The sequence below is a fragment of the Melanostigma gelatinosum genome (assembly GCF_949748355.1).
Source record: "Melanostigma gelatinosum genome assembly, chromosome: 8".
In the NCBI taxonomy this organism is placed as follows: domain Eukaryota; kingdom Metazoa; phylum Chordata; class Actinopteri; order Perciformes; family Zoarcidae; genus Melanostigma; species Melanostigma gelatinosum.
This window is the reverse complement of record NC_136641.1, coordinates 10,643,692-10,657,486: the sequence shown is the minus strand read 5'-3', so window position 1 is coordinate 10,657,486 and position 13,795 is coordinate 10,643,692. Positions and strand designations below refer to the sequence as shown.

The following is a 13,795-nucleotide window of genomic DNA, read 5'->3' as shown; positions in this document are numbered from 1 at the left end:
AGTTTTCTACCACTGAAAACGTTGAAATGTGTTTCCTGGCTGATAGAGCTGCTGAAGACTAAGTCATTTAATATTTGCTATTTTGAAAGTTGTAAGTGTCCCGTGGTGGAAAACTCCACTATCACATATGAGCGCAATATATCATCAGCTGTATTTCTGTACTCGAGGGTGTATCAGCACACAATGGCATCCCTGTTGAGTGTGTCTCCAGGGTCACCATCAGTGATGATGGATTATCAGCCTGGTTTGTTATCATTTGTTGTTTTTGCTGAACATATTATTGTTACTGCAGCATACCACTTAATTTTTGCCTTTATTTTCAACCATTTCTTACAAGTTCATGTTTCTTGGAAATGTAACTCAATCTTCCACATTTGTTGTCAAATATATAATACGAATAAAAAAGTGGAAATGTTCAACTGTATATCCGCCCTCTCTCCTCCACAGCAATGTGTTCCAGGGTTTCGCCGTGTGCGTTTACCGCATGGCTGACATCAGAGAAGCCTTCAATGGACCCTTCGCTCACAAAGAGGGCCCTGACTACCAGTGGGGGGCCTATGAAGGCAGGGTCCCTTATCCAAGACCAGGCGTGGTGAGTGATTGCACATCACCTCGAACCCAAAATGTACTCCGATGTTATGATTGCCCAACCCTAACTCCTAAACACACTGTACTTACCATGACCACAATATTTCCCATATAACACACTTCTGCTTGGCAACATTATAAGGAAACATAAGCTGTGCTACCTTAGTATGCTGATGACACACAGTTTTACATTTCTATAGTCTCTGCTGAATTCAGTCATAAAAACAATCTGGTAAACTGCATCAACAATGTCAATCATTGGATGTCTAGGATTATTTTTTCAGTAATCAATTAAAGACAAGATCCAGATACTGATGTCATTGGTTCTTAAAAAACACTAATCAACTCAACTCAATCAACCTTCATTAAGGTAGTTTTTTTTTGCAGGAGATATTTTAGCGCGGTATACCTCATAGTTTAAACACTACCATGCCCGTACCTAAACCACGTCTTATGTAGTGGTTGCTCAGGCCTACTGCGTGTGCTAAAACAGAAACGGTGATAAGACCATGAAAAATGAGGTGTAGGAAAGTTTCATATCAGTCAAATAAACTACTGTATGTGGCAGTGCAGCTGTGCTGACTGTACACAGTACAGAGCCTTCTCCTGGTTTACGTCCCGACTCTCAGCGGAGCGCTGTCACGTTCTCTCAACCACATCACTGTAATTCAGACCTGTTATACACACAAACACACGCGTGTAAGGCAACACACACACACACACACACAGACAAACATGCAGCGCGTGCAACTCAGTCTCATTACCAGAGTGCAGGAGGGCATATGGAGGCAGAAGAAATATGAATAATGTGAGAACAGAAAAAAACACCTCTGTGGTTTCACTCTGCTGACTCGCTGATTAAGAAGAATGTCTTGGCCCAAAACTGAGAGTGTAAGAGAGAGAGAGGGAAGGAAATGGAGGAAGAGAGGAAACAGGGAAAAAAGTTGATAACTCGGGGTATAGGCGGATGAGGAGGCACCGATGGGAAGGAGAGAAGAGTGAGAAGATAGACTGTTTCTTCTTAAAGTATTCATTGTCAGTCATTTGACGAAGAACGGCTGGCTATCTTTCATGTTTGTTTAACTGGAGTTAAAATAGTCACCTTATTCTCTTGTAAAACAATTATAATGACCAAGGTTTTTATTGTCTCACTTGCGTAATGTAAAGGAAAGATAATCGCACACTAGTAGCCACGTTAAAAGAGATATTTAATCATTTTATCATTTAATTAGTCTCGACATACCAGTCTTCTCCAGGGTATTGTCTCACTTGCACCAGACAGAACATTCACTTTTTTTTTTAAATACTGTCCTGGATTTTTCATTGCAATTTTATACTTTGTAATATCTATCATGTCTCCTTACTCACCTGTCAAAACGTACCCTGGAATGGAAAATACAAGTTCAGTTCACGTGAGAGAGGTTTAGCAGATTTATCCTCTCAAGATATTTATCTTGGATTGAAATATCACTGCACATGGTGTCAAAACTCATCCTGTAATGGAGGAAATGATGGGATATCCTAGACGGCAGATTTATCAAAGCTTTATTAGTAATCCTACCTGGACTGAATTTGTCTGTCTGCCTCTTTCATCCACACAGACATCTATTTTCATCATGAAAGCTTCATGTTTGACACTTAAATGTCAAGCTTTTAGGTTGTTACCATTATCCTTGATGATCCATACATCTTTAATGTATCTGGGTGTTTCTCTTGAGATTGATTTCTGACATGAAAATGACTAATACATTACTTTCGCAGCCTACGGTATATCTTTTTCTTTGACTTTTATCCTTTACCCATTTCTGTTTAGGGAACGTCAACTGACTTCTTTGGTTTGAGTTAGGAAATTAAAGGATATTATCAATGTTCTTAATTCAAACAGAAGATTCTGCTAACTTCTTTATATGTCTGTTTGCCAACAAGGCAAAATCCCTTCTTCCCATTTTGAGTTGTTTCCTTCACTGCACTGACATTTAAGTGTCAGTAGCATCCAGTGGGTATTTTATTGGGCCCTGATTCATGCAACATAACTACATTGTAAATCACAATGGATTCTGTTGTGTTTGTGTACAGAACAATTACAGCAGAGTACAAGCACAACTAGAGGTTCCTGTAAAAATGAGGACATTCACTTTCCAGGATTTGAACCTCAGCTAATCTGCCTTTCCTCTGCTGGGTCCATTTGTTATAATGGAGTAATTTAATTTGAATGCAATACAAAAGGGCTTACACAATGCACACTGTACACACATACATGCAAACACATTTACATACACAGTTATAATGGGCATGGATAGAAGTCTGCCAAACATGCTTACCTCCAATTGGCTCTCAGATTGAAAGCAGTCGACTTGCTGCAGCAAAGTTTGGATGAGTTGACAACAGCTTTTGCAGCTGCTCCATTTTAGGTTTTAAGTGCTGTGCAAACAGATGAGGGGTAGTTTAGGGAGCAATTTAAAACACTGACATATCAAGAATGTGCATTAGAAACTGTACAACTATGAGTGTTGAGATCTTATATAAATACATCTTGACAAAGAATAGTCCCTTCAGTTCCTAATGGGAAGTACAAAAGATTGGGTTGTTTTTTTCTGTCTAAAAATAACAGTAAACAGCACAGTTCATGCAAGAAAAGTCCAACTGTAAATCTACATTTTAAGGAAGCATTTTAAAGAAGCATTTGAAGTCAGCGACTTGGATAATGAGCTTGGATTTGCTCACACAAATTCTACACCTTCTGCAATCAATTGTAATTGACGCCATTTAGTAAACCGTACTCAGAGGAGTGATCATACATCGATGGTTTGTGCAGATTTGAGTCTAACGTCCCTGCACAGTTCAGATCCCCCCCCCTCTGAAATTGAAATTGAATCCAGACCATTAAAGAGCTATTGTGTGGATCAGTTTCTGTTGTGATAAGGAGTAACAATATTTCTACCATATGGAAGCACGGGCTGGAATAGCAATATTAACATTTATACAAATACCGAGTAGTCAAATGACAAACTGCTCTCTCATGACTCTCAGCCTTAATTTATGATAATTGTCAGCTCATGACTTTGACATGTGCTTTTCATTTTAGGCAGTCACTGATGCTGTGTTACTTTTCTGTGCTGAAAAGTACAGTAAAGTAGCACCGCATCCAACTTCCCCCTTAAAAACTGTTGTTAAGCCTCTCAGGTAAATGTTAAGTATTTCAAAGCTTTAGTGACATTATTAAGAGCAGCTAAGAGCATCTCCTCGTTATATTTCCATGTCAGCCAATCAATCCAAAAACCAGATTTTTTTGGGTCTCTGGCCAAACAAGACAAGATGGGAGTCTTGCAAACCCAGGCAGAAGCTCTGTGAAGATTCAGTTTTCTAAAGAGGGTAAATCAACTTTCAATGGAGGAAGAGTTCAACAATCCATCAATTACTCCTAAATAGAACGGTCGACATTTTCTTACCCATAGTTTAATTATGAGGGTTCTCCGAGTAGGCTCTAAGACCATGATTAGGCCAACACAGAAGATGGTCATGTTGGGGATGGCCAGAATTTTGCTTCCTTCTATCTTGCTTCTGTTCGTCTGTCTCCAACTCCATCCATTCTCTCTCTTCTAGTGTAGCATCGACATTTATCCAGCCAAGGATTTTACTATCATACTTTTACCAACGTTATTTTTTAATGACCCTTCTCCCTTTTCCTTTGTTTCTCCACATCTTTCTCATCCCTCCCTCCGCCTCTCCAGTGCCCTAGTAAAATCACCAACCAGCCAGGCAGAGAGTTTGGCAGCACAAAGGACTTCCCTGATTCAGTGCTGCAGTTTGCCCGCAGCCACCCATTGATGTGGCGGCCGGTGTATCCTGCTCTGCGCCAGCCTGTGCTTGTAAAGGCAAACATTCCTTACAAGCTGAAACAAATCGTGGTGGACCGGGTCGAGGCAGAGGACGGGCAGTATGATGTCATGTTCATTGGCACAGGTAATATGAGCGTGTAACTAAATTAGGCCTTGTGGGGAACCTGGATTATTGTGTCAGAGGATAATTTGCGATAACATGAAACGATACGTTCGTGTTCTGTAACCCTGTCACTTATGATACGCGGTTGTGTCTTTCAGATGTTGGCACGGTATTGAAAGTCATAGCCCTGCACAGTGGAAACAGCTTGGAGACAGAGGAGGTCACACTGGAGGAGCTACAAGTCTTCAAAGTAAGTTTTACCCCATCATGTGTCTTTTTAATTCTCCCTGGTCTCTGTTTTCTCCCCAATAACAGTTTTTTTAGGCCATATTGAAGACGCAGCCATTCGTCCTAGTTCCTTCACTAAGTCTCTTAAACCGTCTTTGTAGTTAACAGATAAGTAACTACAGAGATGTCTTATAAGAAAACCTTGTCGCATTATTTTTAAACAATAATTCTGTTCTTAAATGCATTGCTTTTCTAATTGTAAGCCTGAATAATTTCTATTATTGCAGGTGCCAACTCCAATTACATCGATGGACATATCCGTGAAAAGGGTACGTTAATATGAACGCTATTAATAACTTTAATGCTCATATCTATTAACTTATTGTTACCAACATACTATCTTACGCCCCATCTTTTCCTCTACCATCATGATTTCAAACAGCAAGCCCTGTTTGTAGGCTCTCCAGCCGGTGTGGCGCAGGTTAAGCTGCATCGCTGTGAGACTTATGGGAAAGCCTGCGCTGAGTGCTGCCTGGCCAGAGACCCTTACTGCGCCTGGGATGGATCACTGTGCGCATGGTACATGCCCAACAGCAAACGCCGCTACCGCAGACAGGACATCAGGCACGGAAACCCTGTGCTGCAGTGTGTTGATCAGAATCTGGGTGGTACGTGTGACCTATATCAATTATTTGTTTGTGCCTTGTTTTTTGTTATGCAGGGCCAGTTCTTGCTGAACTTGCTGTTCGTAAAGTCTGTAAGGGTCAGTGTATTAGTGCCTCTCTCCCAGGATGAAATCCAACGAGTATGTGAGAAGTCAGATTTGTACTGGCAGTTTATCCCAGCTGTGTGAAACAGACGTGCAGGATATTAGACAGAAAATACATGTTAACTTCCCAACAACACATGGATATTTACATGATACACATTTAGTGCACTTAGAAGACAACATTGTACATATTTAACAGAGATCTCCAAATTTGTATCGTCATCCTAAAGAACGTTGGAAGATAGGAAGACAAAATGAAAGATAGTGTGTGTGTGTGTGTGTGTGTGTGTGAGAGAGAGAGAGAGAGCTGAGAAATTGACAGATTAACTCAAACTGAGGTTATCTAAAGCCACCAGCGATCATATTAAAAGTAAGAACAAACAAAAAAGTAGAAAGATAAATGAGCAGGAGAAAATGTATAAATGAGATATGCTACAAAAAAGAATGACAAAACAGAGAAGAACAAAGCTGTGGAGACGCAGCAGAAAGGATGTGTGCATTTGTTGGATGCGTGTTTGCTTTGCGTGTAGGTGCGGTGCTGAGGCGATGAAATATGCTTGTCCAAGGCCTTTGGATGAACCCAGGTTTCATAAGGTGTATTTGTGCCAAGGTGTCAAGTTGTTGTAACAGTAAAAGTACCAGAGGTATGTGTTGTCTTTGCTAAGATTGAAATGTCATCCTAACTTCAGCCGTCAGCTGTTTGTTGAAGATTTACTCTAAATGTCTACTCGCACGGCGAGTAAACCTTTCACAAGGTACAGGAAAAGATACTGCCTGGTTTACTAACGATGTGTCCAAACCACTTTCATATCCGACTGATATCATCTGTATTTTCTGAGGTTTGCAGTTCAAATTGCAGCTGGACGTTTTTAGCCGAGTTTGATTCTACTCTAAATGTCTGCAGGCTAAATATCAAGGTAAATCCAGCAGCCAATTAGCTAAGCCTACTAGAAAGACTGCAAACAGTGGCACTAAAAATATTTTCCTCGGGTATCAGCGCCTTTAAAACTCGCTGATTAATATTCTGTTCCACTGGGGAATACTTACACGTTGAGTGTGGGACTATTTCTTGGCTGGGAGCAGTGACTTCCTGGTAGGTGTATTTCGTTACCTTCGGACAGAGCCTGGCTAGCTGTTTCCACCTCTTTCCAGTCTTTATGCTAGGCTAAGCTAACTGGCTCCAGGTCCATATTGAACATGCACTGAACAGAGAGTGGTAACGAGCTTCCCATTAAACTCTGCAACAAAACAAATAGACGTATTTTCCAGATGTCAAACTATTTGTTTGAAATCTTTTGTCAGAAATGTTCTCTTGACTGGCTTTTGTCTTTTATTTTGTTAACTTACATGTCTTCACTTAATTCAGTTGGGGATGTGTGAAACTGTCTCACATGCACATTGTTCACTGTGGTGCTCTAGAGGACTTTAGGCTTACTCTGTGGATGCTTACATGTTATACATACAGTAGGTGTCTATAGAGACGATCTAACCATAACAGTAGTTAAGTCCTCCACTTTTGGATTCCTTTATAGCTTTCATACTTTGACATTCTTTCAAATAATCTCTCTATCCACCAGAGGACTTTGATGTGGCAGAAGACAGGGTGGTGTATGGGACGGAGAACAACAGCACCTTCCTGGAGTGTGTTCCTCGCTCCCCTCAAGCTACTGTTACCTGGCTCGTCCAACGAGACGACCACAAGGAGGAGGTAAGATGATAAGTAAAGAGCCATCAGATCAATCATACAAGAGTGTGGTAATAAAATACCACCTTATCCTATATAAATATATGATGGGGGGGGAGTTGGTGGGGAAGCTTTGGGAGACAGAAGAGGGGAGGACCGGCCAACAGTGGCCAGTCATTTCCTTTTGAAGAGAGATTTGCGTGTGGATTTGGCACGTGGTTGACACATTCGACAGCCATTTGACATATGGTTGAAATTAAGCAGTTATATTTCAAAGGAAAATGCACAACCACCTTTTCTGTTGGATAAACAGTGAATTGAAACTTTGACCGCATGCCACGGAAAGCTGACGTGTCACTCAACGTCGATCTGCCACTGTGACTTAAACACAGCGATGCAAAGTCCTTTTAAAGCGCTGCTTAGAAAATGATGTTGCTCCGGGTGCCCACACCCTCAGTAATCATTCATTTGTTTTAGGTATGTTTATCCAAGCTTAACCGAGGCCCTCGGTCAGCCATGCAAGTATAAAGGCATTACCACTCCTCTCCATTTCGTGCAAATAAACATTTGGCTGCCACTCCAGCTAACAAGGCTGCGATGTTTATGTTGGCACAGAGGGATAGTTCGACAAGGGATGGAATCCGAAGAGGGGGGGAGGAAGGAGGTAAATACAGAAGAGAAAGGTGTAAATGAATAGATGAGAGATGAGAGTGGGGTAAGGAAAGAAAGAGAGACTGAGAGGAAAGAAAAAGGCAGAGACAGTGACACATTTCATGGTACATTCTTGCTGTTGCTATTCAAGCTGAGAAAACAGCACAAAGACCCCAGTTTGCCCTTTTTCTTTTCTCATTCTATGAAGTTGACGATATGCTCTTCTCCCAAATAGTCCTGATAGAATGGGCTGACAGCAACAAGTTGAAAGCACACTTTTCACAAGAATTTATCCATAAACAAAGATGTCATCAGAATAAAGAAGAGAAAGACTGTTGCTTTAAAATCCATTTTTTTGTCACTGGGTTCTTGTTTATCCACTTAAAATCTCTGCATTTATAGACAAAAGGAATTGGAACTTTTATATACACCACAAAGGCACATTTCTTGTAAATGTAAATATTTGCAACATTCAGTTTTGTTTGAATTTGCAGACTTTTTGCTGCTTAAAAGGTGTAAACTACTTATTTTTTACTGCATTGCAGCAATGTGACTACATAACAGTGAGTTACAGTAACATTTAAATGAATGTTACTGATTCTTCCACTGATTCTTTTTTTTTCTGCATCATGTTTTAAGATCGTCACAGTATGTTGTTCCATCATGTATAAAAGCTAAAACAACAGACACATATTGTCCCTCTGGCTCACTCAGGTAACGCTGGACGAACGTGTGATGTCTACGGAACAAGGCCTCCTGTTTCGTCGTCTCTTCCGCCCGGATGAAGGCGTGTACATCTGCCGCTCTCGAGAGCATGGCTTCACACAGACCCTGGCCCGCCTCACCCTCGAAGTTCTCCAGGGGGAGACTGTGGACGAGCTCATGGCCCGAGACGCCGCTGGCCCCTCCGACTCGTTCAAAGACCGGTCCACAGGGAGCTACAGGGCCTGGAGGCCTTGTAGTGCCTACAGCAGGGGCGGCTCGTCAAGCCAAATTGGCCAATCGCGTATGTGGTTCAAGGATATCATGCAGCTGATTGGACCGTCGAACCTGCCGCACGTGGAGGAGTACTGCGAGAGGATGTGGTGCAACGACAAGCTGAGGAGGAAACACAAGAGCATGCTGGAGAAATACCGGCAAGCGCAGGAGAGCGCCAGGAAGGCACGCAGCAAGAGCTCCGGCGAACGCAACCGGACGCCGAGAGATCTCAGCGCATGGGAGGAGTAACGGAGAGAACGCGAGTGGGAGGGAAAAGAAGGAGAAAATAAAAGAAGGGACAAAGATTACAGTACAGGAAAAAAAATGTATGGGGAAGCCAAAAGGGTCAAGAGCAGCTTCAACGTTGAAAGAATGACTTGGTCCAATGCACTTGGATTTGAAAGAATGAGGTAGATCCCAACAGAACATCTGCTTTGGCCATTAAACCGAACAAAATGGATTTTATGATATCAGTATATGTGTAGACCAGGTGTTAAACACAGAAGTGTTGTCTGTCTTGAAAGACGGCACAAAAAGAGACTGCTACTGAACTGAACAGGTTGTTGCTATAAAGAGAGACAATCTTCCAAATACACTCTGAGGATGCTTTTTTAAAATCTTGACTACCAAGGACTCCTCCTTCTCTCACACACTTCTGCCCTTGTATACTATTACAGATGAAAATGGCAGACACTGTTTTGATCACATCGAGTTATATAAAAGCTTCACAAATCTCAGATTCATAAAATGCTCACAAGCCTATGGACTGACTTTTTGATGAACACTTTGTGTTGGCTCTTGGCTAATTGGGGCTTGAAAAAGAGAGCAACGTCGCATTTTCTGACTTTGCATCTTTGGACTTGTGAGCGTATGTGGCCATGTGTGTCAGAGCAAGTGCAGCTCCTACACACATGAACACATGCACTTAGTTTCCATTTGTTTTTGTCACATTTCAGACAACACAATCACTGGATTGGTCTCCTTCTCACTTAGTATTTAACGCTCCATTTTTCTTGCCGTGTTCTGCACTTGGCTATTTTTTAAATGACATATTCATGTGTGACTCTAGCTCAAGACATAACTGAGTTTGCAGTGTATTTATAAGAGGCTTATGCAACTAATGCACCCAGGCTAAGACACTTATGGCGCATTTCCACTGCATGGTACGGCACGGCTTGACTCAACTTGCTCGGAACCATTCATTTGGGGTTTTCTAAAGTCGTGGCTAGTACCTAGCGCTTTTTATGCTTCCACACCCGTTACCAGAAGTGAGTAGAGTCGAGTCGAGCCCAACTATGCAGTGGAAATCAGGCCTTGCTGTATCTGATCTTGCCACTGTTCATGCACACACACACACACTTACAGAAACTGAAATCCCACTCACCCGTTACACTGAATGCATAAGCTCAAATAGCTCAAACTGGAAGCCAACATGAGACGACTGTTGATGGTTCAACAGATTAAAGGCACATTGCTTTATTGTTACTGCTGTGGGTTGAACTTTCCATTAACACCAGCTACAGATCAAGATTCCCCCTTCCCCGACCCGTAAAGGCATATTTCACAGTGGCTTACTGTCATGCCTTTGGGCACATACCGCAACACCTCCTGGAATGCACCTAATGGCCCTCTTCAATCGCCGATATTTGCTTCCATTGGAATGCTTCTGTACCTCAACTCGGTTGTCTGTGAGACTTTAACACCTATCAAGCCTAGCAAGTCGGCCTTCAAATATTCATTACTTTCAAATTGTTTGTTCATGCATTTGTATTGCTTGTGGCTGTTTTTTCGATCTAAAATTACTCAAAAATCATCCATTAAAGTAGAAATGACATAACCTGACCTCTCTGTTATAGCCTCACCTCACATGTCAATCATCCACAAAACTCATTTTCCCACAGTTCCCGTAGAAGGGTTTATCTGAAAAGGCCAATTCCTCTTGTGCTTTCTGCTTTGTAAACACTGGTTTTATGACGGTCCATGGTTTGAACACATGGTAATCCACATTGTTATTGTCTTCACTTTTGTTGTTAAAATATAACCTTCACGGCAACAGATTCCAAAAGAGGTTTCCCTTCTACAGGAACAAAGTGGAGAAGAGAGCGGAGGGTTGGATTTATTAACGAGACAGGAAAAAAGCAGATGAAGAGACAGGACAGACAAAGAAAAGACTGACCTTTGATCGGGTGAGGTGTGGACATTGTAACTTTGTAACTGAAATTGCTTCAGATGGAAAAGGAAAGACAGACGGATGCCCAGCTTCAGTCAAAGTACGGAGTGTTTGTGGATGGCAGTGAGATATTTTGGAGGTTCAGTTATTTAATATAATATTAAAAATAATCATAAACTGAAGAAATACATTGTGAATATTTTTTAAGACTAAAAAGTAGTTTTAAGAGTTGATTTTAACCCCTTCTAACTAAATCCCACATGCAACTAGAAGACATTAAAGGAGGATTTGGAGTTGAATCACTCGTCCAGTTACCTCTGGCTTCTCTGGAGGTCAAGAGGAGAGCTGTGCAAATTATTGGTTACATATCGTGCACCTAATAAACAAACAACAAAAAGATACGTCTATAATGTGTCCATAATTAAAAGTTGCCAGATTAATTCCTTGATATTTATTTTATCTTGCACCTTTCATTTTTGTCCCTGCACAAGTCTGCGTACGTAAGAAATCCAAGCTGATATTATCTACATGTGTACTGTGATCGATTACATGTTGGTGGTTGAGTGGTGAAACTATCAGTTACAGATTCATTTGGGGATACAAACAGTCAGAAATACAATCAGCTGTTCACAAATAGCCTGTTGCTTCTGAGGACCTCCAACAGAGGGTGGAATCCATATGATATTTGTACATATGGAAGATGGTATCGATATTCTGGGAGCCCTCTCATTGTTTAAACGTAGCCAGGAAACAACATTAGCACCAGTGAACTTGTTGACCTTTTTGTAACCTTCATGGCGTGTGAATGTCTTCTTATAGGACAACAGAAAGAGAGGAGGCGCGAACATGTGGAGAAGAAAGGAGAGATTTAATGAAATAAGGTACTATAAGCATCTTGTGAAGGCTGTATTTGCGAAAAATTGTAATACATAATAAAACCCATTTTCCTACAATTCATCAGTATGCAGATCAAAGGGTGACATATTTTTACCCAGTAAGTACAGCCCACTTAAGGACGTGTTTTAGTTAATTTTCTTAGTTAGAGGATTGTGAGACTGGTTATTAGATTTACAAATATTGCTTCTGATTTGTATCTAAATGGAAAGAAAATGATCGGAGTTTGTATGTGTGACGGGAGGATAGTATGCATGAAAGAAAGAGACCGTTGGCAGGAAAAAAAAAGATGAAAAAAAAGTTTTGTCTTTAAAATAACCCTCCTAAAAAGTCCCTTTTCTCCTAGAATTGTCACATAATTTTATATTTTAGTCTTGTAACGGAAAACGCTACATGATTACTCTGTCTGTTCTGCTCTGGTCTATGAAGATGATATTCTGTGTGTGTTGATATTCTTCCTTTGTAACGTCACACCATGTATTGTATTACTTTAATCAGAAAATGGAAAAAAAAACTGTATTTAAGATATAAATACTTAACTATGATTGTAAACATAAAGCGTGTAAAATTGTCAAAGTCAAAATTGCTACTTTCCATTTTACGGCAACTGTCATTATGGAACCGAAGAGTAAATGCTGACCCTTTTTTTGACAGTGTTTTGAGACTCAACAAAAAAACTTCAGGAGGACATCAGTAATTTGTGCATTTCTTTCATGTTCAAAGAACACATTGTAAAGCCTTGAAATGCAGTTTTCGTACAGTTATACAAAGTGTGTCGTGGACGTGCGTCTCAATACTATTTGGACCATACTCTCAATCTGTCCACTCTCTATAGCTAGTTCAGTGAAGTTTGTCAATACTTTTTAAATTTGATCTAAAATGTTGAATTTGCAGCACTGTTAATGTCCAACGTTTTACAGTGACAACACTTCATTGATTTATCATTTGACAAAGACTTTAACACTCACCAATGTGATGGATGTATTGTGATACTCACTACATTCAAACTACACCAGCTGATTTCACTGATGACTTGCTCCTCCTGATTGGAGGGCCGCTAATTACTAAATGCCTGCACATGCTCTGCTCACCACAGCTACTCTACGTCAAGCAGACCGATATGTTCAGTCAGCTCTTGACCGTGAAAGTAGACGCTGCAGGGAAAACGGTCAGAAAATCTATCGTAGCTATTCAGAACTATGGCAACCATGAACTCAGTCAGGGAAGTCAGCAGTCCAACAAATCACACTAGCCATCATGACCTTGAAAGGTTCAACAAGAATGGTTTCCACACAGACAACACGTCTTACTGCACATGCAGGCAGCAACATGATCAATGTAGAATTTAGGCTAAAAGGTTTAAGGATCTTTTGATTTAAAAAAAATGGCATCAACTTGGAGACCTGTCTCTTTTATTGTACTGTAAAGTTGTGCTGGTTGTCTCTGACGGAGCCTAATTTAAATGCATATTTATGTTTTTATTTAAGTGTCTTTCTACCATGCTTGCTATGTACTTGTATGCAATTTAACAGAATTAAAAGGTTTTTTTTCAAACAAAGGAGGTGATCCCTGACTGGGTTTTTTATCAATAATTTGACATAAAGTTTCAGAGGGGTGGGACGGAGTCTATTTGTTTATTTTTTCGCAGACTAACTGCACCGGTGACACAGAAACGACAACAGCGGTGCCCTGAAATGAGCCGCTTCTTTAAACTATCGCTTGAAACCAAGACATGCTCTATTTAATACTGAATCAACAATATGCAGACTGCACACCTGCAACTAGGCTGTTTGGCATTTCATTTCAGGGTTAAATAGATGAGCTTTATTCCCCATGTCTGCTTTCACTTATTGTTTCTGTTTTTTTGTTTGTCTTTCTTTCTTTTTATACA

At 40.7% G+C, this 13,795-nt stretch overlaps 1 protein-coding gene across 1 annotated transcript in view; it reads left to right on the top strand.

Annotated features, from left to right (window-relative positions):
- Window positions 1-13,463, top strand: part of sema3bl (sema domain, immunoglobulin domain (Ig), short basic domain, secreted, (semaphorin) 3bl) — a 57,799-nt gene extending 44,336 nt beyond the window's left edge. Inside the window, exons 10-16 of the mRNA XM_079273776.1 lie at window positions 448-592; window positions 4,320-4,551; window positions 4,689-4,780; window positions 5,046-5,087; window positions 5,201-5,426; window positions 7,105-7,235; window positions 8,577-13,463. Coding sequence (XP_079129902.1) covers window positions 448-592; window positions 4,320-4,551; window positions 4,689-4,780; window positions 5,046-5,087; window positions 5,201-5,426; window positions 7,105-7,235; window positions 8,577-9,089 — 1,381 coding nt within the window. The 3' untranslated portion in view covers window positions 9,090-13,463. The remainder of the gene's footprint in view (window positions 1-447; window positions 593-4,319; window positions 4,552-4,688; window positions 4,781-5,045; window positions 5,088-5,200; window positions 5,427-7,104; window positions 7,236-8,576) is intronic.
- The last annotated feature ends 332 nt before the right edge of the window (window positions 13,464-13,795 follow it).